This window comes from Acinonyx jubatus, chromosome D2, assembly GCF_027475565.1.
Source record: "Acinonyx jubatus isolate Ajub_Pintada_27869175 chromosome D2, VMU_Ajub_asm_v1.0, whole genome shotgun sequence".
NCBI classification, from domain to species: domain Eukaryota; kingdom Metazoa; phylum Chordata; class Mammalia; order Carnivora; family Felidae; genus Acinonyx; species Acinonyx jubatus.
The window spans coordinates 4,915,158-4,941,194 of record NC_069393.1 but is presented as its reverse complement, the minus strand read 5'-3'; the positions used below and the strand labels follow the sequence as shown (position 1 = coordinate 4,941,194).

At 49.6% G+C, this 26,037-nt stretch overlaps 1 protein-coding gene across 3 annotated transcripts in view; it reads right to left on the bottom strand.

The window, feature by feature from the left end:
- Positions 1-26,037, bottom strand: part of SLC35F3 (solute carrier family 35 member F3) — a 394,811-nt gene that overhangs the window by 106,287 nt on the left and 262,487 nt on the right. The window contains exon 1 of one of the 3 annotated variants that reach the window (XM_027047020.2): positions 12,827-13,187. The exons of the other annotated variants lie outside the window; for them this stretch is intronic. Within the exon in view, the coding sequence (XP_026902821.1) occupies positions 12,827-12,902 (76 nt within the window). The 5' untranslated portion in view covers positions 12,903-13,187. Of the gene's footprint in view, positions 1-12,826; positions 13,188-26,037 lie in introns of those variants that run through there. 3 annotated transcript variants of the gene reach the window in all.

Below are 26,037 nucleotides of genomic sequence, written 5' to 3'. Positions count from 1 at the left end.
AGAACAATCATGTGTGAAACAGAGGGATTTTGACTGTAATGGAAATTGTGAACACAGCACGACCAGCATGGGCCATGATACCGGTGGAAAGAACCAGATGATGCAGAAGGCTGGCCTGGATGAAAGATAGAAAAGCCCTGAGTAGAAAGTGGAACAAAGTTCAGGGTCAGGAATACACAGGGTGTGCTGAGGGGCAGTGAGGAAGGTGGTGGGGTCTGAAATCCATTGCCACCTTGCCCCACCTTGATACCCAATTTTTTTTTTAATTCAAGTTAGTTAACATACAGCGTTCTTGCCTTGGTCAGACACTCGGCCAGGGTGGCTGAAAGGATGGGAGAAAATTCAGGTGTTAGTCGTTCTTTATTTAGGAAGTTCATACCCCAGCATCTATAACCAATAGACAGAATTAGTTAAGGAGTAAATAGAGAGTGATAAATAAATTTGGTTTTCAGGTGCCATTGGTTCTCCACTATTTTTTTTTAATTTTTTATGTTTATTTATTTTTGAGAGAAAAGAGACAGACAGACAGCATGAGCAGGGGAGACACAGAACCCGAAGCAGGCTCCACGCTCTGTGCTGACAGCTCAGAGCCCGACATGGGGCTCGAACTCACAAACCGCGAGATCATGACCTGAGCCAAAGTCAGATGCTTAACCGACTGAGCCACCCAGGCGCCCCTGGTTCTCTGCTATTTGAAAGGCAGCAAACGTACCCCATGTCAGGTACCATTCTCAGGGTCATTTTAAATGCACTGATTTATGCTCAGACTTCAGAGAGAAGGAATTACAACAAGGGGTGCAGCATCCCTTCTCAAAAACCTCTCAAGTCTTCAAGTGCAGGGAACTCTTGCTGACTTTCCCTCCCATCCTAAATTGCAAGTCAAGGGACTCCTCTGCCTTTGATTTCACTCCTTTAGTAGAACAGCTGAAACAGGAAGTCTCAAAGAAATCAGTGCGGAATTAGCCTCACGCTGTTTCCTGTCTCGGCTCCTCTGACCATTGTTGTATGACGAGGAATGCTATTTATGTCACCTTCGCTCTTCCAACACCCCCTCCCGCCAACCACTAACTAACTACCCTTCTATCCACGATCTTGTGCCTTCCATCCTAACCTCAACACTTTAGCCTCAACAGCTCTGCGGGCAAAGTGGACCATAGGCTCTGGCCCCCTGGTTGTACTGCCACACGCTGGAATTGTGGACTCAAGCATCTCCCTATTGGTTATGCCACTGATTCACTCAGAAGCGCTGGGGGACAGGAGGGCTCTTCCCCGGGTCGGAGGAGTGTTCTCTTATGCACAACGTGCGCTTCACGACGCGGTGAGACGTAACCACACCTGTGCATGAACTTCCATCCGGAGCTCTGTCCCGGAGTCAGGCAATTTACTGAAACCATGCTTCAGCCCTACCACCTGCAACATCACATGCACTGCTGGTCTCCTAATGGCACTTAGAATGCATTCACTGTCTTGGGTCAAGAAGCAGCAGCTCCCAGAGACAGAGTCTGCTCAGGACAAGGAAACTCTAGCTCACAATAGGTGAGCTGGAGGTCTGTTTTAGCCACTCATTCTCAGGCCAGGGCAAGCCTCAGGAGCTGTCCGCTGCTTTCCCCTGCGAAAGTGATGCATCGGGGGCTTTTTGCGTTTATTCAGTGAAAGCCCATTTCTATCACGAGAAAGGAGGAAAAACTGGAAAAGCATTCACTCTTAACTTAAAGTTCCCATAAAATAGCTCCTCCAAATTTCCAAGAGAACGCTAACCTTCTTTCTGAGGTCGCCTGAGAACAAGTAGACTTTTGGTGACTCTATGAAAAAGCATCCAGGAAGTTTGCACTTAGTAAGTGCCCAAATCATGTCTTAGGGGTAAAGGACCCAGAGCTGAGACCAAAGACCCACTGGCTGGCATGGTCCCAGAGCCGGGATCAAAGACCTACTGGCTGGCATGGTCCCAGCCTCCCAGAAGCAAAGGCAATACCCGGTCTCTACTGGGAGGAGGTAGCCCTCAACAACATCTCCATCAATGAGACTTACATAATTATTTTTCATAGCTTTCTGGAGGCATACATTTCGTAACCATAAAGTTAACTTGCTTTAGGAGTAAAATGCACGATTTTTACTACATTTACAGAATTGTGGAACCATCACCACTATCCAGTCGTAGAACATTTCCATCACCTCAAAATGAGTCCTGATGCCCACTTTCAGTCAGCCATCCTTGTCCACCCCAACCCCAGACAACCACAAGGCTGCCACCTCTACCAATTTGCCTATTCTGGGTATTTCATATAAATACGGAGATTTCTGCATCTGACTTCTTTCATTGACCATCACGTCTTTGGGGTTCGCCCATGTTGTAGCACGTGACATCATCTCATTCCCTTTTATGGCCGGGTGGCATTCCATTTTATGGATATTCTACATTGTGTTTCTCCATTCATCAGCTGACGGACAGGTGCATCGCTTCCAGGTTTCAGCTACTGTGAATAACACTGCTGTGAACGCTCACATAAAAGTCTCTGTGTTACTTGCATGTTTTCCTTTCTCTCGGGTGGACTAGTTATGTTTTTAGGCTGCTTATCCAACTAACATTCACTGACACCCTCTTTGCAGCACAAAGGGGCAGTGATTATGTGCCCGCATCTTACGAGGTTCTGTGCCTCCAGCTCCATCCAAACAGGGCACGACTGAGAGGTGCTCTGGGAACCAGAACCTACTCTCTCGTTTTTGTGTCCCGGACTGCCCAGGGGAGAGTGCCTGATGAGAAATTGCCCATTGACTGGCCACCAATGCATACACCGGTTCAGAGCCAGGCCACCCAACTAAGTAGCTTTTATAAAATTGAGGAGATCAGAAGGAAGTTTTTGTTTACGGCCATGTGCAAGTGTAATTCATGTCCCGAAAACGCACGTCAGGTTTTGCTTACCTGATACACTCTTTCAATACTTCCGCAGTGAGTTTATGCATGATGGTGTGTGTGTGTGTGTGTGTGTGTGTGTGTGTGTGTGTAAGTAGTGGTTTGGAGAAGAGGGAAGAAGAGGCTGGGTGTCCCAAAGCAATGCCCACTTCACATACCCTGACCCGTTATGCCCACCCGTACTTGCCAGACCATGCTTGGACTCCTGGATTTGGGGTCGGAAAATACTCGCATTATTCATGCATGCTCCTGGCTAGCACTGGTCACAAGGAAAGAATAGAATCCACAGATGATTAAAGTTGGATGCTGACCCTGAGAAAGGAAGAGGTGGGGGCACAGGCAGGAAAAGGGATAAGTGACAGGTATGCGTCACTTGTATACACGCCTTACTCTCTGTGAGAGGATTTTATAGATCTTTTTTTTTTTTAACCTGTCATAATGTTGGCGGTCAGTATGACTATTGTTTTGCAGATCGGACGGCTGAGGATCTGACAGTTGCTCTCCAAGGTCACAGGTTAGTTAGTGGCTGAGATGCCCTTCCAAGCCTCTGACTCCCAAACATCGACAGGAACAGAGAGCAAGCACCCTTATTCTCCCCTACGAAAGTGGATTAGGGTCGTGGTGCCCCACACCCCAGTCAGAACTGCAGATCGCTGGAGATGGGCTTCAGGCTTCTGGAAGAGAGACCCTTGGAAGAGCCTCACTGGGTATGGGACTCTGGGCCAGGACTTACCATCCTGGAACAGTTTGTCATGAACTTCTGTGTCTTCCCCCCACCAAATTCATACATTGAAGCCTTAACCCCCAGTGTGCCTGTGTTTGGAGACGGTGCCTTTAATCAAGTATTTAAGGTTAAATGAGGTCATAAGGATGGGGCTCTGGTCTGACAGGGTGTGGCCTTATAAGAAGAGATGGCAGAGAGCTCACTCTCTCTCTCTGTCTCCCTGGGTGCACATGGAAGAAAGGCCACGTGAGGACATAGGGAAGGGGCGGCCCTCTACAAGCCTGGAAGAGACCCTCATCAGGAACCAGATTTGCCACCACCTTGATCTTGGACTTCCTGCCTCCAGAACTGAGGAAACCCATGTCTGCCGTCCGAGTCACCCAGTCCACAGTGCTTAGTTAGGGCAGCCTCAGCGGAATAACCTGAGGGACTCACAGCGCTGTGCGCTGTGCTTATGGGGGTGGGAACACAGACCGTGACCGCCACCGTGCACGACGTGGGGCCAAGCTGCAGAGGACGGGGTACTTATTTGGATAACCTTTCAGGAGAAGAAGTAACTGCACTGATCGCTGGATTAGAGACATGAGATACTATCTCACACGCGTGCGCCTCCTGTGAATTGCTCAGGCCTTTGTTGGAAAGTGAGTCCCGGAGGCAGTCTGCAGAGACAGAACACAAGGCAACTGCAAAGTTCTTTTTAAAAATCCAAACAGGCGCCGGGGTGGCTCAGTCAGTTAAGCGTCTGACTTCAGCTCAGGTCATGACCTCGTGGTTTGTGGGTTCGAGCCCTGCATTGGGCTCTCTGCTGTGGGCACAGAGCCTGCTTCAGATCCTCTGTCCCCCCTCTCTCTCTGTCCCTCCCCCACTTGTGCTCTCACTCGTTCTCAAAAATAAGTAAACGTTAAAAAATACAAATAAAAAACCCAAATGATTTCCCCAGTGTGGATACAGAACTGGGGGGGGGGGGTGAACCCTGAAGCCCTACCCTGTGGCAGTGAGAGAGCTAGACTGGGTCATGCCCACATCTGGCCAGCGGCCAGACATCCCAGACATCTGCAGTGGCATTTGCACCCCACTCTGCATTTCCTTAGAGGGCCCCCCATGACACTCAAGTGTGGAAAGACCGGCTTTAAGACAATCCCGATGGGTACACAGCCTCAGGCGAACGTGACATCTGAGAAAGTGACTGGCTACAGGTAAGCTTTCAAAGCAGCTGTCGGAGCCCCGGGGAAGGAGAAGTCCACGTCTCCCTTGGGAGGGAAGCAAGGCCTGCCTTCCAGCCAGCTCGCGGGCACCCAGTCTTACTCTGCCGCCCTGCCAGTGAGTGGCCCGCACAGTCCCCGGGAATCTCGCCATCTGCACGGCCCCGGGCACACGGCACCTCTGTACCCACAGCAGGGGCTCACCACACGCAGCCGGTGATGTTTGGGGGCCGCCGGTGACCCACACACAAACACAGGCCAACACGCACACACTCCCCGTTGCTGACGTGTTTCTTAGTCAGAGGACCCTTCGACCTGTGCGTGGACAGGAGCTCAGGCTGGCGGAGCTCATGGGGACAGGCCAGGGTTTCCCAAGAGGGTAGGCTGGATGCGGGGATGGCCCCTCCAGGCAGAATCCTTCCACAGGCAGGAAGGGGTGCGCCCTGGGGCCTTGTCCCCCAGTGGGGAGCGGGACAACAGGGCCCTATTTTAGCTGATGGCATGGGCTCCTACTTGATTTCCCTTGAAGAACAAAGCACTGTTTTCTGAAACAGACCACCAAGTTCTCAGCAGGGTCACGCACGGGCAGGACTGAACACGTTCTGACTGGAAGTGGGGTCAGCCTGAACGTGTGAACCTCTTCCTCCCAAGCTTTGTCTCCCGCCTTCTGTACCAACTGACAGGGACGTGGCTCGGCTAATCCCGAACCATGAGGCTTTTCTACAAAAACACCCAGGCCTGCCTCGAGCAAGGCTTATGACTTCCAGTACCTTCCAGAGATCTTCCTGTACGTTTGTTTGTTTTTGTTTTTTTTTTTTTGCATCGCCCCATCACCTGGGGGTCGTCTCTGGAGGCCAGCAGTTTCCGGCTGCTGAAGATTCAGGGAGCAAGTTGTACTCACACAGCTGGTCTTTCCTCCCCATGTTCAAATACCACAAGAGTACATGCCTCCTTGTGGACACACACACACACACGCACACACATGGTGCACGCACACAACACAGGCTGAATTTCTTATTTCTGCCGGGTTTCATTTCCTCAGAGCCCTGCTCTCTTGAGTGTAGCTACTGAAGGGTTTTAAGCAGATAAACCCATCTCTGCTAATGAGGAAGCTACTTCCTAGACTCATGGAATGTGTCTTGCGAAGACAGTGGGTAGGAGATCTATTCTAATCCCCCATCTTTTCAGAGAAGAGAAGGCCGGGCTCCAAGAGGTGAGGCGACATGTCCAGTATATTAATCAGCAAGCGGGGGAGCAGGAAAGGAAACGTCAGCGTCCCGACCCTCACCCGGTGTTCCTCCCCACACATGCTTTCCCAAGTCACACGATGTCTTAACCAGTGAGTACGGATCACTCGCCAAAAAGGCTTTTAAGAATTACATCTCTTCTTGGCTCTTCCAAGGCAGCTATTCTGAACTCCTTCCCACCTCTGAAGCCTCCAGTCCCCATCCGTGATCTTCGGCAGATGATTCCACGTCCTACATTGCAAAGAAGATCAAAGTCACCAGCTCAGGTCCTTGACTTCCCTCCCCTGCTGTGTCCACATTTCTGTGTCTTTGCTCATCAGCTCTTCCATTTCTCTTTCTCAGGGCCACGGCCCCCTTCTCTCGTCTTGTGCTTTCCTCCCGTGCCCCTTGCTGCACCCCCACCCCCCGCCCCGGCCACTGTTGCGTGAACCACATTTCTCCTGTGCTGGAACCAGCCTCCTTCCTCTGGTCTACAGCAATGCTTTGCTTTCAAACTCTCTCCTCCCTCTGAAGGTGGAGAGCTGCTCTCGCAGCCGGGGGCGCCTGGGTGGCTCAGTCGGTGAAGCATCTGACTCTTGATTTTGGCTCCGGTCATGATTTTGCAGTTCGTGGGATCGAGCCCCACGTCGAACTCTGCGCTGACAGCGCGGAGCCTGCTTGGGATTCCCTGTCCCCCTCTCTCTCTGCCCTTCCCCCATGCGTGCTCCCTCTCTCTCCCCCTCTCTCTCTCAAAATAATAAGTGAGTAATCTTTAAAGAACCACTCTCGCTGCCAACCACGTTAACCAAGTATCCCCACACCTGCTGTTCCTCTGCCTCACCCAACACTCACCCCTTGAGATTTGGCCGGCAGACCAGCACCCACCTGAAATCGTTTCTACAGAACCGCCCTCCTTGGCCGTACAGTAAAACCCTGGATCGCAAGTAACTTGTGCTGCGAGCGTTCCGCAAGACGAGCACACATTTTTGAACAATTCTGACTTGATAAACGAGCGACGTCTTGCAGTCTGAGTAACAGAGGCCGCCGAATGTCACGTGATCACAACTGAGCCAACGGTTCTTGAAATCTGCTTCGAGCGCTTTGAATGGCAAGCAGGTTTCTGGAACGAACTATGCTCGCAAAGCAAGGTTTTACTGTATTTGCCACCACGTCACGCTCGCTCTTTCTTGGTTTTCCTCCTGTGGTTGCTATGATGCCCTATGATGTGGGTCCTCTGGTTCGGCCCACGGGGACTTCTCTCCCGCCCTGTCTCCCAGGTGCACATGGCTGTCAGGACTCTGCGCGTGCCCACTCCCTCCCTGCGAGCCAGCTCTCACCTCATCAGTCACTCAGCCTTCGCCACCCCTCCCTCCACCTCCTGGCCCGCCCCACACCTGTGCATGAAGGCACTGCCAAGGCTTCCGACTCAGCCCATCTAAACCCGACCCCCAACTCTCCTTCATGGATGTGCCTCCCCTCCCACCCTTGCCATTGCCACTACTGTTCATGGCATCTCTGCTCCTGGAGAACCTTCAGGCTTCACCTGTAGAGCTGTCTTTGGCGGCTCCCTTTCCAGCACTCCACCCGAAACCGTGATATGTTTTGACACTGTTGACTCTATCCTCCTGTCTTCATTCAAAAACATTAATTGTGATGGATGAAATAGACTTCGTGACCCATTTGGAACACCACAGCTATAGAAGACCGTCCAATTTTCTCCGACTTCGATGGTGTGTTTCCCCCTTTCTTTGGCTTCCCCTTCCTCCCTGCTGCAATTTACTCTCCTGAGCCCAGCATTCAGGAGGCCTCTGAACCCTGGCCCCTTCCGTCCCCCACTACTTCTTCAGGTAGCGTGAGCTCTGGCCCCAGGAGAGGGCACGTAGGTCACTGCCACGTGCCAGCCTTCCCTAGCTGTGCACCTCTGTCTGTGGGTTGCCTTTTCCAGGAACACTGTGTTCGTACCTCCCGCCCATGACAGCACAGGGCACAGGAACAGCCTCTACCACGCTGTCCTGATCGTGCTCAAGTCCTGTTCCAAAGGATGTACAGTCATCACCTGCATTTTGGAGATGAGAAAGATCCTGAGGCCACCTCCAGGCTCAGCGGGAAAGCGTGTCCTTCGTTTATGTCATTTTGGCAAAGCGGGGGGTGGGGGGGGGTGGGGGGAGGGACTGGTGGCCAGAGAGCTATTTAGTGGCCACCTGCGTCCCAGCCAGACGGGAGCGCGCCCTCTGCTGAAACGCGTCATTTATGTTATCATCCTTTCATGGAATTAAAAAGAAAATTAGATTCCAACATGGCATCTGTGACATTTCTCCCTTGTTTGGGAGCTCTGTGTAATTTATCCCTCTAGCGTCCTCAAGCAACATCCAGTTCATTCTCTTGCGCGGACTAGGTAACGTGTGTGTTCAATACACAAATGACAAATGACTTTTGTTACTGAACTTTCAGGTCTGGGACCACCCAACCAGGCAAACATTTTTGGGTACAGGAACCCTTTGGCAGTATGTTTCTCAAGACTCCCGTAAGACGGGACCAACAGGGCTGGGGCTCCACCTACGTGACAATGGGGCACCCCAGGATGACAGTCCTACCCCATTAATAGAAACCCAGTAGCCACACCTACACTGGGGGTGGCTGAGACAGGCTGACAGCCCCAGAGCAGAGATACTAAGCATATCAATGACAGTGGGTCTGTGAGTCCCAGGGACGGTCCAGACCTCTACGCCATATTGTAGCGGGAGCTCCAGTGAGCAAACATTTACCCAGCCCTTACAGAGTGCCGTGAGCAGATGCAATTCCCACTGCCAATCAAATGAAATGCAGTTGTACAGAGGTTCTGCAACACCCTGGAGCCAGTGAAGATCCGGACACGCAGCCTGACATGCTTACTTTCAAACTGCATGACCTTGCAGGAGCAGTTTCTCTGAACCTCGGTTTCCTTGTCTGTCAGTTGGGGTAACAATGCTTATCCTTCCTTTGGGAGAAAGAGCAGGAAGGCAGCCATCTCCCCAAACAAAGTGTCTGCAACACGGCAGTCACATTCGCAAAAACAATCATTCTCAGTGTTAAGAGGGACGTCTCGCCCCTCTTCGCTTTCACGTAAGAGAACGGATTCCCACTGAGCTTGAGTCATTTGCCGAAGTTACTCAGGTCAGCACGAGAGGTGGGCACTAAACCCGGCCCACCTAATGCTAAAGCCCTCACTCTTTCCAGAATACTACACACCGCCAGCCTCTTGGGGAAACCTACTGCATTTCTCAACTCCCGATTCCTACTGAATGTAATTCTACTGAGTGTGATTTAGCTGGTTGTGAATGTAGACGGTCCCAGGAAACACTGCTCTACTAGAGATGTACCACTGATCGATGCTCAGTGTCTGCATCCGATGGGAAAGGGAGGAAAAGGATCGGAGACCGAGATATGCTGTCAGACGGGACAGATGCCATCAACCTGGCTGGAAACCACTTTTCGAGCCTCAACCCCTCTCTGGGGCCCAGCTGCTCTCCCTTCTCATGCTTCCTGGCCAAGCCTGTGCACACACCAGTCCTTCTGCCTGAAACGGCTCACCCTCCCTTCTGCGCCTGACAAGTTTTCTCACTTCGGTTGCAACACCTCTACTTCAGAAGGCTTCCTCCTCAGACAGGCCTCCTCTTGTTCAGGAAGGTCTTCTCCTCAAGGAGGTCTCCTCCTCGCGAGGGCCTCCTTAGATTACTCAATTATCAGCGTCCCCGTGACACTTTGTCCTTAGCTCTGTACCAGAACTTTCTCTCTTACGCTAGATAATGTATCTATCTGCATGTCTCTTTGGCACTAGACTGAAAACTTCCCTGAGGAAACGAAGCTAGCGTTGTTGTTTATTTTTGCGTTTCCAGGGCCTCGCTAAGTGGGCAACGGATGGGGAGTCGGGTGGGATGAGGTCTCTGGCGAGTAAATGAAGTCCGCTTGTCCATTTTTCTGTGTTTCAGTTCAGCCCAGCATTGCATTTTCTATTTTGGTTTTATATGTGCCGCATGCTGGTGCCTTCTTGCCTCCCCATAGAAGACACACTCCACAACCCAATAAATATTCCTTGCTGGCTGCATTCTGTCACTATAGCCCGTCTGCCAGCCACACAGAAACAGCCACAGGATGGGGACCACCCTGCCCTGTGCATCCAAGGCAAAACAAAATGATTCAGCACTTCCAAAGCGAGCACATAAGATGTAAATGGTTTCAAAAAATAGACCAAGAGCCAAACTGAACAAAAACACCAAGCAAAAAAAAAAAAAAAAAAAAAAAGGCAGAGAGAAAGTGCTACATGTATTCCCGGGCGTACCAATGGCAGGTTTTATCCGGCCCTGGCCTGCAGACTTCTGCTAACATACAAGTAGGTATCCTAGGCAAAAAGGGAACTGGGGGCTTTCTAGCATCACCGGAACTCTGTGGATGCTTCTAGATACCGTCCTCATTCCCTTACTCTTTGAGAGCAAGAAGGTTTGCTGAAGGCACAAGACAGTCTGTGACTGGAGGAGTGCCAGACGTTTATTAAGGAGCTACTGTGTGCCAGGTATGTGCTAGGTATTATCACCCATCCTACCTCACTGCATTCCCAAAAGTCAGCTGAGGTGGGTTTATGACTTCTGTTTTACCAGGGCTCAAAACAAGGAAACTGAGGCTCAGCGCTCACGATTTACGCAAGTCGGGCGGGGGGCAGAGAAGAGCACAGTCTTCACCCCCGATCTCTCCGATTCTCAGTGAAATACACTTTCCGCTACAGACGCGCAGGGCCAGATGCTGGTTAAAAAACCGAGTCCATGGCTTGCTAAGGTTGTCAGTGTGGACGGGAGGCTCAGAGTTCACCTGACAGTTACACCTAAGGCAACGGAGGAGGGTATCCCCATTTTTATTCCCTGAAGGTGAACCTGGGGCTGGCATGTCCCTCCCTGCCTCCTGCAGCACCTCTGGGGTCACGGCACCCAGCCTGGGTGACCTCGCCATCCATATTCAGCCTGACTCCGCGGGCAGCTCAGACCTGTCCTGCACGATGGGCTGGGGATTACCAGGGGCGGGGGCGGGGGGGGGGGGTGGGGAGACACTCTGCTGTTGGAAAGCAGCACCAGCCCTGCTGTACTTAAAAGGTGGAGGTGGGTGACTTCCCACAAGGACCCCAGGAGTGGGCAGACATTTCCAGCTTCCCTATGGGACATACACATCCTCCAATCCTTCCCCTCCCCCATCTTGCACGCACGCCTGGGCAGTGTCCCTGAGAAGGCCTGGAAATGCAGAACCCCTTAGGAAAGTCGGCACATGCACTAAACTTAGGTGTAGATGACAGATACCATGTCTCTCCTAAGATGGGGATGGGGAAGGGGAAGAGACAGCTACACGAAGGGGAAAAAAAAAATCAGCCTCCTTTAGACAGAAAATGATGCAAATGGTAAGGAGTTGCAGGTTCGTGAAGAATCGTGTCCTGAAAAGCACAGGTTTGGGATCAGAGGGCCCAGAAGTCCATTCCTGTCTCACCACCCATTAGCTATGGGTCTTGGACAAGTCAATCCGCCTTGCAGGGTCTCACAGTCCTTAGCTGTTCGATGGGGGGTAATGGTACCAGGATGGCTCCTGGTCGACCCCGGTGGACCGGCTGGGCTGCGTGTGGAGTACACAACCGCCCCAAGTTTCCATCTCATTCTTACTGGTTCTCACTGTGACAAACAAGGACTCATGAGGGGTACAGGTCCTTGGAGGCCACCATACAGAGGTCTGGGCTCCAGGCTGCAGTCCCAGGGACAAGGTAGAAGCTGGGCTCTCTCCTACACACTGGTTGCACCGGGCTCTGTTAGCTCAGGAGACACGAAGGCCTGGAACCGAGGGGTCTGCCTTCCTGTCCCCACTGGCCGGGGGCTCCCTCCCAGCCCTCGCTTGGCCAACTTGGCCAGCTCTAGGAAGACTCAGTCATTCCACCTCCTGTTAGAGCAGTTCAGGATGGAGCCTGGTCTCTCTCTGCATCCCTGCTCCCTGCCCCCCATCAGAAAGGGAGGTCCCCTTTACTCCAGCAGGATAACAGCTGTGTCTGAGTAAGTGTCTGTGTCTTTCCCCTGAGTTGGGGAAAGGACCTGTTTACAGGCTGCTGGTGGCTTCTCTCTCACCTGCTTGCCCGCCCGTTCCCAGGGAGCTGGGCACTCACACTGCTGGGGGGCTGGCAGGCTTCAGGGGCAGGAAGGCTGATTTGGGCCGCGGCAGATACATATCTCCTTCCTCCACCAGCAGAGCAATACCTCTGGTCTTCCTAGGGGTGGGGGTGGGGGTGACGCTCCAAACCCAGGGTATTCAAGTGTGTGTGTGTGTGTGTGTGTGTGTGTGTGTGTGCGCGCGCGCGCCTGTGTGTGCAGTGTGGTGGTGGGGGTTGGTGTGAGGGAGAGCACTGGTTAGTGTCTGGGAGACCCCTTCCTCCTGGGCCCCAGCTGGCAGGTGCCTCAGGACAGGACAGGCAGGAGCTCAGGCCACCGCTGCCTGCTGCTGTTGCCAGATGTACTGGGGGCCACGCAGGGAGGAGCCAGCCCTGTGTTCTGGAAGCAGGGGGACAGCCCCGCAGACCCCGCAGCAGCTCAGCCCGGCGCGCCCGGGAGCCACCTCTCCAGCTGCCACCCCCGCCCCCCCCGCAGGCATCAGGCATCGGGGCGCTGCACTGCGGGCGACGCTTCCTGGGGAGCGCGGCAGCACCCACGGCCAGGCAGCCCCAGCAGGGTGCCCCCCCACCCCCCTCCAGCCCCGGGGCCATTACCTTCCACTTTGGTGAGGGTAAGGACCGGACTGTTGCAGGCGCTGAGCGGGGCCACCCGGGCCGAGTGCTTCTTCATGATGAGCCGTCCGCCTGCAGGAGCGCCTCCGCCGATCGCCTACATCCTGGGGCCGGCCGGGGCGCGCCTCTCGGGTCCGGTCCCGGTGGCCTCCGCCGCGGAGGAGCGCGAGCGGCTGGCCGCTCAGGCCCTGCCCCCGGGGCTGCCGGCCGGGCTCCTGTCGCCGCGCGGCTCACTGCGGCGGCCGCCCCTCCGAGCACATCTTCCCTGGCCGAGCAGCCACTCCACACACGCGCCCACAGCCTCCTGCCTGGAGGTTGCTGCAAACTCCAACGTCACGTACAAGTGCGCTCCCCACGCCCACCCCACGGGCTCACCTGCTCCGCCCCCCGCCCTGGGACGCCCGGCCCCCCGCAGCAGCAGCCCGGGCCCTCCCTCCCAGCCCTGTCCCGGCTGTGGCCTCCTGTGGGGCTGGCCATCAGCTCCCAGGTCTGCCCTTTGCCACCACCGCTGGCTCGCGGGGGACACCGGAGAACTTAGCCCCGAGTTTAAAATGCGAGGCGTTTGACTTTGCATTGAGAGCTGACTTCCCTGCACAGAGTCCTGAGCTGTGGTTTACAGGAAGAAGTCAGGAAAGAAGCAAAGCTTCCCCAACGGCTTGTGTGAACTTCTTTGAAAGAGTCTAGGGGCACGTTATCTTGTCTGGCCTCGGGGGACAATTTGGGGGGGGGCGGGCAGAAGATGCAAAGTCCATAGACCAAAGCAGCAACAAGAGGAAGGCTTGAGATTTCTGCTCCCTCCCCACCGGCCGGGTCCAGCGAGTCCCAACTCCCTGGGAAGTGGAGAAACTTCATCTCTGCCCAGCTCCCGGGTTCATGCTGCTGCCGCCGGTCTGGTATTTGCCTCTGCACACACTGGTCTCACTGCTCCCACTCAGACCCAGCTGTAAGCTACTGGCCAATGACGCATGATAAAAAGCAATGACATCCCTACCGCATCATTGGCTGGGGTGATCCTTGAGTGACCACTGAGTCCCCAGGACGTTTATGCAATGATAATGCATCATTCGAGGTGCCCTGCCATCACCCTGCAGGTAGGATGCACAGGGCTTGCACAGCCCAAGAACTCCACGAGACCTAATGGGCATCTCACTCACACATGCCCAGGCACCCGTCGGAGTCCCAGCCTCCTCTGGGAAACGGAAGATTCGGTGGTCATTCAAGGTGGGTTTTGTTATCGTTAAGTCCTTCCCCAGAGTTTGAGAGCCTCCCAACTCTGCTTGGTTTCCTGTCTCAAAGCTGATATTCTACTATACGATGTAACTCGTGTCCCCCATAAGGCTAACTCAGTGGAGTGGTAAGAGGCAGAGAGCAACCCTAGCCTGGTTCCTAACAGCCGTTTCTGGTGCCATCCATGTGCAAAGCCTCGGGTCCCTGGCAGAAGTGGTTCTTACAAGTGGTCTTATAGGGATCTTGTTATTCCTTGCCCTCTTGAACAGTCCCGATGGACAGAATGGCCCCTGGCTCTGCGAAAGGCCATGGTTTCTCAAGGTTGCTTCATCACTATAGCCAAGGAAAAGGATTATAGGGTCTCTGTAGAGCCCTCTAGTGGTAGCCTCGACATCATATGCCTCTTCCATGAACTTGTCTCAAGACCCCTAGAGATGACAGTCTAAGTCAATAAGCTATTCGTACCCTTCTTTGTAAAAATTAAGCATAAATAGGCCCAAAGCAAAAGAATTTCATGTTATATTAAGAGGGCCTTTTAAAGACGCAATATAATATTCTTATGTGTTGTTTCACTAAGTTCATTAATCAACATTATATATAGTCACTAAAACAAATATCACATGACTACTTATTTTTTGAGTACTATGTATCAAATACCATGTTAGTTTGCTTTGCAGAAATCATTTCATTATTTACTTACAAGAGCTCTGTGAGATTGCTGTTACCTTGTTTTATAGATGGGGAAACTGAGGCAAAGAGAGATTTTTTATATAAAATGTCCCAGGTCATAGAGTGTGCAAACTGGCCAAGCAGGGATTTATATTCCAGTCTGAACAAATCACTATTGTACTCAGAAAAGCCTGCCATGCTATTCACTTGTTAGAGATGTAAAATGTAAAAACTCCACTTAACTATTCTAATTCAGGTAGGAGATACTAATCAGGTAATCCATAATTCATTTCCTTGCACTTGAATATGGTTTCAGTAGATTTCATCATGCTTTTGCACCTCCTGGAGTCTGGGTCTCCCCAGAACTTCAATTTTTAGCTTTACTTGCTGCCGAAGCAAATACCCCTGAGACTTAAAATTAGCCCATCCCCCACACTCATTCTACTGGGCAGCTCACAATGAAAGTACCCAATAAATAGTTGTCTGTTTCTTTATGCATCTTCCTATTTACTGCAATGTCTTATACAAGTTAAACAGATGATCAAGTATTGGTTTTTTTCTGTTTATTTACTTTGGACAGAGCGAGTCTGGGAGAGGCAGAGAGAAAGGGGGAACAGAGGATCCGAAGGGGGGCTCTATGCTGACAGCAGCGAGCCCAATGCAGGGCTCAAACTCACAAACCGTGAGATCATGACCTGAGCCGAAGTTGGACGCTCTACTGACTGAGACACTCAGGCACTCATTAAGTGTTGTTAAATACTCCCGTCAACTTCACTCATTAAGTAGTTATACCTAAACCTTCTTTTCCCCCTACGGGATACTCCAGGACCTTCTGATACCTGAGAGGTCATCACTTCCTCATGTCTATCAACTTCTGCTTATCAAAAAGGCGGTACCAAATCTCATCTCAGCTTCCTCCCCTTATTTTTAAGAACCGAATGCTGTTTCTCATTTTCTATACTCTATTAGCTCATACCTTGTGTTCCAACAAAAAAATCTTAACGCCCACCAAATATTTCCTCTACTCCCCTTTTTAAAAAAGGAGTTCCTGTGGCTTGACCATGTGAGAGCTGACACTCCTGAGTGCACACTTTTCTGGGGGGAGTGAGTGTGGTGAGGATGCATATTTACAAATTTACATACATAAAATTATTCTAGAATATTAACTGTGTGCTGGTATATGAGCACACTGGTATTTTGAGAATTCCAACAATTTAAAACCCTATGCTAGGGTGAGGCTACCATGACCTAACTCAGGGATACCTAGAAAATCACACAAGCTCCCCACTTAAAAACCCAATTCTCAAATTACATAAAAAAGGATGCTAATAATTCTTTCAATAAAGACAGACATGTTCCTCCAAGTATCAATGGAAACAAATCCTGTATATATAATATCTAGGCAAGAGGTTAGCTCATTTAACCCTGTTCTATGGAGGATGCTTGTGTGAGCTAATAACTGAACGATGTCACTAGGTACCTACCGGTCTTAAATTTAATATTATAGGAATTTATCTGAAAGAGAGATTGGTCATATTCATAAATGTCATCTTCTAAAAATGGTCAATGGTTTGCTCACCAAACCCAGCATTTCCCTCAGCTTTACATGACATGCCGTCCTCTGTGACAGAAGAATGTTCTTTGTCACTAACCCCACGCTCTGGTTTTCTCTTTTCATTGCTGAGGTTGGGGAGATGGGATATTTAATGGCCATCTGTGGCATTCTGGTACAGCAGGCTCATAAGAGTCAGTGGGCTTTGCGTTCTTAGTACGATGGTCCAAACAATGGAGTAAGTTCACTGAACAGATACAGAGAGTAACAAGTCTATGACGCAGAACTTACATAACGTGGGTATGAGTTTTATACTCCCTGGCCTGCCTTCAACAGCCTCCCAGCCTAACCCCCACTTCCCACTTGCGAACCAGAGTAAAGGAATGAAAGGAGGAGTCCCAGGTAAGAAAGAAGACAAATCAGCCAGTTTCTTGTGCACCCAAGAGGCTATATTTAAACTGCAACCCTATGTGGGGTCCTGGCCATGGCCCTTTAGGAAGAGAAGGGCAGGCAACCTTGGGATGAATCATCAAGGAAGTGCATAGCTCTAAGGACCCGGTTGATTCCTCAAGTTCTGGAGGCTTACTACTTTTCTTTCTGGTACTGGACTCCCAGGTCCAGCTCTATATTCAGTCTCCGGCCCCCCTAAATAACTCGTGTTGCCCAAACAGTCTGGTCTGGTCTTCCTGGACTGACTCCTGCATCTGCCGTTTATGGTGGTCACTGGCCATTTCAATCTTCTGTACTGGAATGTATTTTCAGACTCATCACACTATTCCAAACAGGCACGTGATCCCCTTGGTGGGGGTAAGTAATACTTGTGACTCTCTTGAGCCCAAGAGACAATGAAAATGCCCTGAATAATAGCCAGCAACAGCTCAAGTTTGAGAACCAGCTCTGGCAAGAAGAGTGGCCAACCTCGAGGGGCCACTCAGCCTATTCTGGCCTCAGCTTCCTAACTTGGGCACACAATAGTTAGCCCCCATTGGTAGTTTCCAGACTGTTTTTCCTGGTCTCTCCGCAGACTGACTCTACTTGTCTATGTCCATGTTAGATTCAGTTTATAAAACAGTTGTCACTGTAAAAAGAAGGTTTTGAAAACGATGAACTGAACAATTTCCAAGGTGCCATTTGGCTTTAAAATTTGGGGTGTATGAAATTATCTTCCAAGATAAGATAGTTGTCACTTCCTCCAAAGATCTTAAAAGAATATTATCTTTCGTGAATACTTCAGTTAGTAGACTCTCCCTTTAAATGGTTTCTCACTTTTTTGACAGAAGGAAATCTACATTTCTTAAAAATTCATAGAATTTTACACTGAAAGGATGAATTTTACTGTTTGTAAACCATATGCCAATTTAAAACTTGGTAAAAATATGCTTGACATGTACAAACACATATATAACTGAGCTGAATATTTAATAAAATACTACCCTTACCATGTATGAACACTTCTCTTCTATTTCTATTTCTATTTCTATTTCTATTTCTATTTCTATTCTATTCTATTCTTCTGTTCTGTTCCATATATTTTGTTCTGTTCTTTTATTGCAAAAAAAAATGCTGACTGTGGAGTGCTTGGGTGGCTCAGTCGGTTAAGCGCCTGACTTCAGCTCAGGTCATGATCTCATGGTTTGTGGGTTCAAGCCCCGTGTCAGGCTCTGTGCTGATAGCTCAGAGCCTGGAGCCTGCTTCGGATTCTGTGTCTTCTTCTCTCTCTCTGTCCCTCCCCCACTCACTCTCTCTCTCTCTCTCTCTCTCTCTCAAAAACAAATAAACATTAAAAAAATTTTTTTTAAATGCTGATTGTGATCAAGTAAGTTGACTTTAGTATGATCTGCTCTTGGGTCATAATGCATATGGTTTGAAAAATACTATTAAAATTACATTCTTTTTAAGCAGAGAGCTTTACTTAATCTCTTCAAAATAAATAATAAAAAATATAAAATCCAGCAAAGGTTTTCAATAGTCAGAAAGCAGACCGCTTCAATTAATTTGCTCTGAAATATTAACACTGCTTCAGAGGACTTTGTAGTATTAAACGGTAAGAATAACAAATTATTTTTGTGGTTACCCATGTTTAAAAATAATCACTTCAAGTAGCTCCAAGAACCAGAACTGGAGTTTTACCCAAATAAATCAGTCTGCAGCATTAGAAGCTTTCAAAGTGGAGCACACATTGGTATTTCCAACAGGCGAGAAGGTCTAATGATCGAAAGAAATTAACTCCATGCGTTGGGCCGCTCATTCCCCTGATCTGGCAGGAATAACTGATAACCTTTTTCAATAACTCCAAGTGCAAGTTCAGGGAATCAAGAACCATTAGACAGATCTCTGGGTGGCTTTTCTGATCCTCACATGCCCCTTCTCTGGCACTGTGCATCAACAGCATAAACTCAGAACTCATTAGGGCCCCACTAGGATTTTTCCTCTTTTGCTAGAAAGTAATGTCAAGGTTGCTTTTGCAGACACATCCCCTCGCGGCATCTCCATGATTGCTCCACGGTGACTGGACAACAGCTAGCTTTGTGGCCATTCTGAGCCCAGGGTCAGGATCATGATGAACAAAAAGAGAGGCACAGAGATGGGAATGGGGTGTCTGGTCACTTCCTTTGTGGATCCTGGTCAGGAGCCTGAGTCCAGTGGAAGACACCATGGGGTGGCCCTCTGCAAGACCAGGCCATGGCATGGTGGCATCATGGGAGCTGAGAAGGGGCAGCTTCCCCGGAAGAGCAGACAGGACAGAAGGGACACCTGGGGTGGGCTTGGGCGGGCTGGCGGTGGGGGAGGCTCCCTTTCCTGGGACCTTCAGAGACCTACTTTGGTGCCAACACAGACCATGAGTATAGAACGAGTACACAATGTCTGGTCCCCAGAAGATACTCAAGAAGTGATCATTCTCTTCCACTTTGGGAAATGAACATGCCAGCTTCCACACATTCCTTCCGACACTGGAAAGGGGGCACTGCTTAACAATGGTTTCACCTGGTCATGTCATTTAATTGCTCCACGCTCAACACATCATCCTTAAGATGGAGATAATAATAGCAGGTACCTTACAGTGCTGCTCTGAAGATTAGAAAAAGGGATACATGTGAAGTTCACGTAAGAGAACCTGGTAAAGAGCAGCACTCAGAACGCATCAGTCATTACCTTCAGTCTCTCCCACTAGGTTCTTTACTGGGGAGGGGCCATCTCTGGTTTGTACCAAGCACCATATATGGCTTACGTTAATAGGTGCTCAAAACAGGAAGTTCTGAAGGAAGGGGAAGGAGGGAGGAAGCAAACAAGAGCATATTCACAGGACCCAGAATTCTGGAGTTTTCTAGAACTGTCGGCTTCAGCCACCTCCCAGACTATCCCTTTGTGCCTGCATGGAAACAGTGGTGCCAAGAAAACCACACTTGGCCAGCTCCCTCCTGCTCAGGGCTCTCTGCCCCCCACTGGCTTCATCTCAGAGGAAGTGCCTGGAGACCAGGGCACTGGACTCAAGGTGAGGAGAGAGAGATCTGATGCCATTTAGTTCAGAAATAGCTGCTTGCTGTGTTCCGGATGATTCATCGACCACAGCTGGACTCCTGTCTGATTCCCCTGCTCTTCTTCCTCTGTGGAGCAGGAACTAGAATACTGACCTACATCGGATCCTCGTCAAGGCCAGAGGCGCACTCCCTTGGCTGGTGTTCGTTTCCAAGGGTGAATCAAGGGGATTGGCCATCAGACTGACTTGAAAATGAGAAAGATGTATTCGTTCGGGAAGGCGCCTGCTCTACTCTTTAGTTCCTGAGCACAGGACAGGCCAGGATCAGCAGGCAGGGGTCATGTTCACCAAGGACAGAAGAGGCTCCAAGTTGGGCAGATAGAGTTTCAGAAGTCCTGGGATCGGGGCCTCCTCTGGAGTCACTTAGCTCTTTGTACTTCTTTGAAGGCAGTGATAACCTCTGCCTTGCCCTAGAGTTTTCTGTATACCTGCCTCAGCTTCCTGCTGGCTGTAAGCACTGGGAGTGAGGGACCCTGCCCAGGAACAGGGCCTCAATGAGCACCGGTGAATGAATGAATGAATGAATTAATGAATAAATGAATGAAAGAAAGCAAAATCATTAGGGCAGGAAGAAGCAGGAATTTACCAATGGCTTAGATAGACAAGGAGCTGAATCCAGAGAAGCAGATTCAGCAGATCTGCGGGGGCAGGTACCGGCAGGATCAGCTTCCTGAACTAGCCCTAGAAACAGCCCCTTCACGGATCAGGGAAGTCCTGCCCATTTGCCAAAGGAGCTCCAGGCAGGACCAACCCCCTTTGTGTGGGCAACCTCTGGGTACCCCATTCTTTAAACAGACCCTGATTCCCAAGGCTTCCTTCCTCTCTTGAGAGCCTGGCTATCGTCCTTCATTCCCCAGTTAGGATGGGTCTGGGAAACAGCTGGGCCCTCCTGATGCCTGGCCTAGCTCTGCCCCTCTGTATAATCTCAAATCACCAGAAGCTTCCAAGGTACAGGGGTTTTATAGAGTGTCATCTGGATGCCTGAAAATTACTGAACACACGGTCTACTTCCCGTATTTTCCCAGTCCCAGGGGCTTCTCTATGCCTCCCCATCCACATGGCACCCTCGCCTTCTCCTACCTCTACCCAGCATGCCTCATACACAGTAGGATCTAGGCCCACTGTCCTCCTGGCCGAGCAAAACCTCCTGGGAAATGTCTTCTGCTGACCTGACCAGAAAGGGGTATGCCAGTAACAAAAAGCCTTCTCCCCTGCTAGACTTGTTTCCCTGAAGTCTTGGTTCAGGCTCATTTTGCCCCTAAGGGGGCGTCTGCGCATTGGTGTACTTTGCTCCCCTACCCCAAAGAACAGACCAACCAACAACCTGCTTACAGCAATGGGTTTGGCTCCTGGCCAAACGGCTGGCATTAGAAGCCCCCAGGTGCTGCCCCTGGCTTCTGCCACCTCAGGCTGGATTCAGAGAAAGACGGGACCCTGGCGGAGGCCAGCAAGGCCAGGATCTTGGAGGGGGTGGGGTCAGAGTATGACTACAGCAGGCCTGGTGCCAGCTGTCCCCTAGACTTACTCTCAGCGATCACTTCACTGGAAACCTTCAATTAAGCACTTGTTCCCTGTTCCCAGGGGTGTGCTTCCTCCTCAGTGACAATGAAGCTGAGCTCTGACCGATGACGTTCCATGCATGACACAGAGACCCCAGATCGCGGCTGACCAAATCCGCTGTAACTCTCTGTGAACTCACTGGGTGAGAGGAAAGAAACATTCTGGCACGTCAGGGGCTACCAAATGACTCCCCTGGCCAAAAACTATAAAATTCCCCCAAGAAATCACTGAGTGTTCCCCACAGTAAGCCTTGAGGATGGTCCTTTTCTCCTCCCTTGTTTTGCACAAGATCTTAGTTGCCCTACGCTGGGCATGTGTGGGCACAGGGGTGGGGGGGCGGTATATGCATCTAAACCTGCAACAAATTGTATCCTTCAGTGGAAGTAGGGGCACACCACAGGGAGAGATGTTCTACCATTTTATCAGATTATGAGAGATACCCCTCACTTTTTTCCCCCAAAGCAAACAAAAATCCAACAAAGTCTGTTTTTTTGGCTTTAGGGCTGAAAGAGAAGGTCCCACAGATTTTGGACAAAAGCAAGAAGGAGCCAGAAGTCTGGAGATACACCCTGTTCCTGACCGAGGCACTGAGCCCCGCCTTTTCCCCAAATGACCAGCTAGTGTCAGCAAGGGGACAAGTCTCAAGAATTATCTAGAACTCTTGGTTGGTTTTGGAGGATTAAACGTATGCATGATTTGTTCCCCAAAGTTACCTCCCTGGTGTCAGAATATTTCTGTCTCGTGGATTCCGTAACTACCTCCCAACCCTAGCTCCTTGGCCCTTTGACAAAGATGGGCTTGTTGGTGCCCCAGGGGAGTGTCTGAGGCTGTGTGACACGGAGCGACCAGCCTAGGGCACTTGTTGGTGAGACAACCAGGCTTGTCTGGGTTTTCCCTAGCACATCAACACCACAATCATTTTCCAGCTTGATAGGAACCTTTTGAAATTATCTAGTCAAAATCTGTTCTTGGAATTTTTTCGTGAACCCTCATTTTGATTTTAAGATGATCTCTAGAAATTTCACATAAATGCCCATTCTGAAAGCTGGCGACGTGTATCAAAATTCCTAAAAAATACAAATGTTTACGGCCTCTTACCCAGTATTTTCATTTTAAGGAATTTACCCAAGAAATAATCTGATGTGAACATAGACATATGGACAAAGATGGCCATCAAGTGTTTTTTTTTTTTTTAAGTTTATTTGTTTGAGAGAGACAGAGACAGCATGAATGGGGGAGGGGTAGAGAGAGAAGGAGAGAGAGAATCCCAAACAGGCTCTGCGCTGTCAGTGCAGAGCCCGATGTGGGGCTTGAACCCACGAAGCGTTGAGATCGTGACCTGAGCCAAAACCAAGAGTTGGACGCTCAACCAACTGAGTCACCAGGCGACGCTCCATCTAAGTTTTAATATGAGTAAGTAAAAAAATAGAAACAACCTAAAGGTTCATTAACAGGGAAATGGGAAATAAAGTTTGATGTATTTAGACAAAAGGGTATATCACAGCTGATAAAACAAGTCATTCAATAATACAGGGGAAATGCTAAGGAGAAAACACAAGGTGTACATTTATGTTCAATGTGATTTTTACATACATTACGTGTTTGTTTTATATGTAGGCCATATCATTACATATATATGTATGTATATATATATATGCACACACACGTATGTATATAAATAACATGTATTTGAAAAAAATAGGCTACCATTTTTTTTTGTTTTTTTTCCCTAACTACCACAAAAATAGTGATTCATTTACTTTCTCCTTGAGAATTCTCTAAAAGAGAAGTTTATCTACTTTTAGAAGTTCAGTTCCATAGTAGACGGGGTTGAGACCAATACTGACGCCTGAGAATAGTTTAAAGGGCGTGTCTCTTGTAAACAGATACAAATGCTAATAAAATGGGAAAAGCCTTAGGGTACAAGAGTATATAAAATAATGCTGCAACTGTTTTTTCTTTGAAAATGATTAGACAGTTTCTGGGGCAACTGGGGGGCTCAGATGGTTAAGCGACCGACTTTTGATCTCAGCTCAGGTCTCGATGTCAGGGCTGTGAGTTCAAGGCTCACACTGGGCTCTACACGGGGCGTGAAGCCTATGTAGAAAATATGTAGACACTTTTCGATTCTTCTTATATAAAACTCTGTCAGATCCGTGCTTTCATGGCCATTGTTGCTTGGCCGGTACAGAAGCATCCATTCCAACATCGAAAGGAACATGTAGTTCTGTTTTCCGTGTTTTGAATGTTTTGTTTCTCACATCCTTTTTATATCCGTGCCGCACAAATTTCCAGAAGATGTGAGTAATGAGACAAAGGGAAGGGAGCGTGAGTAGCGGTGTTGGCTTCTTCCTGCAAGACTGAAGGGAGGCACAGCCACAGCTTTGAGTTGGTAGAGTCCTCAGCTTCTCGCCTACCTTGGGGGGAGGTGGGGGGAGGCGCCCCGTCGGCTTGGTGAAGGGCCAGGTGGCTCCCCTGGCCAGTCCTTCTGACTGCTCCCTCAGGATGCTTCTGTCTTTGGTCCAACCTCAGGGGACTCTTGTCTAATCTTTTCCCCTCATCTCTTCACTCCTGCTCATCATACACAGTTTTAGATCTTGCCCTTGAGTGTACGTCAGTGACAAGGTTACTGTGTCGGTATCCGTCTTAGACGGGAGGACTGTCATCTCCTTGCATCCCAGTTGGCTCTGTGGTGCCCCCGGGCACCTCACGGTGGTAGGTATTTGAAACCCAGAGGGCTCCAGTACATGAGGGAGGCACTCCGACATGACGGTGGGAACAAGAGAGAGGGGCCCCGTGATGCACAGCTTCCATGCCTTCTAGCACATCAATCACAGCTACCAGCTTTAGGGCAGGACACTGTTAGAAATGATTAGGCATAGTTTTTACCCCTGGGTTTTTGTGCACCCATTCCACATGTTGTATTAATAAAGTATAATATAATACTTCTTGGCAGGGATTTATTGGGTCCGATATGTTCTCCCCACTTCCTGAAAACTCAAACGAACAAAATGTGACACGACTCAACCCCGCCCCCATTTCTCAGCTTTCTTCTCTTGCCTGAAACTTGGCCCCTCTTTATACCTTACTCCCCACTCGAAGCCTACCCTTTCTGCAAAACTACAAAAATAAAAACGGAAGACAAAAACACATACCATCGAATACATTCAAGTCTCGGACTCCCTGCTCACCGCGGAGGGGACCAATCGTGGGGGCGGCTCTGTGTGGAGCCTAGCTTATGGGCAATACTCACAAGACAAGCCCATCGATCTTTGTTTTAACCTTGACTGCTTGTTTAAAGTGAACCGGCATCAGATGCTCTATTGATAGCAGAATTCTAATTTGGGATCAGTAACAACCTAAAATATCTGAGACACGAAGGATAACTGTAGCTTGAAAATCTGTTTCCAGCAGTGATATCTGCAGAATTTAAGGCGCCCTTCATCCATGGCCCCTGGAGCATTATTTGATTTGTTAATGGCATGGAGGAAATAAACCACAAACGGTCCTCGGAACTAACTGAAGATGAACAAATACGTACACTTAGGGTGTCAGCGTAAACTAGTTAAAAAAAAATCACTTTCACTGCAAAATGTTTGACTACAGTCCTGTCCAGAAATGATATAGGTAAGCATAATGGTCTTCAACTAGATATATGACTTGGCAGGAAACTTGTGTATGAATTTGAACGGTAGTAATCAAGTCACGCTGGGATTCAGAGTCCATGGGCCCAGCCGATTCACAGCCAGAGGGTCTCTTCTGCATTTGGGTGACATACTCTCTGCTTGCTAGTAGACTTTGGGCATGGCTTCTAGGTGACACTCTGGGCCCATGCGAAGGAGGGCCTGGACACCGCTTAAGAGTACAGACTCTGCAGAGTGGAAAGAGTTCTGGAAATCACCCAGTGCATCACCCTTAGTTTGGGCCAGGGAAGAATAAAACTAAGACGATGATGAGAAACAAAAGACTATGGCTATGCTGGGAACCAAAGAGAAGCAACCAAAATATACCTCCAGAAATGCACAAGGACCAAATGACAAGGTCTGTCTTGCAGCCGTGGCTGCTACGAAGCCGAGAGTAGTTTTGATCGATGGGACCCGCCTGCATTTCAGAGACTCGTCAGGAGGTTAAATAAAGAGGCCACTCCTTCTTGGACTTTAATTTTAAACTTTGGACAAGATTCAGGACAATTACAGTGCCTTTAAAGTGATTCCTTGTTTTTTATGAAAGGAAGCTGTCCTCGAGGAAAACAAACAAACAAAAAACTCCTCGATCTTAAGACATGAAAGACGATGTGAGTGCTTCCTAACTCCGAGTGGAGTCTTGCAGGAGACGGAAGGTGAATTAGGGCATCTAGCAAGGGTCTGCAACAGTCCTGTCACCAAGGCTGTAGGCACGGGCAAAAAGAGCATACTCGTCTGTTTCTCACCACAAAGCGGTGAAAGTGGAAACACAAGAAACAGAATGGGAGAAAACATTTGTAGATCATATAAGTGATTACGGATTTCTACGTAAAATATAGGAAGAACTCTAACAACTCAGTAATAAAAAGGACAAGGCCCCAGGTAAAAGCCAGGCGAAGGTGATTTTAAAACGGGCCAAAGACCACACGGACACCTCACTGGAGAAGATACGTAGATGGCAAAG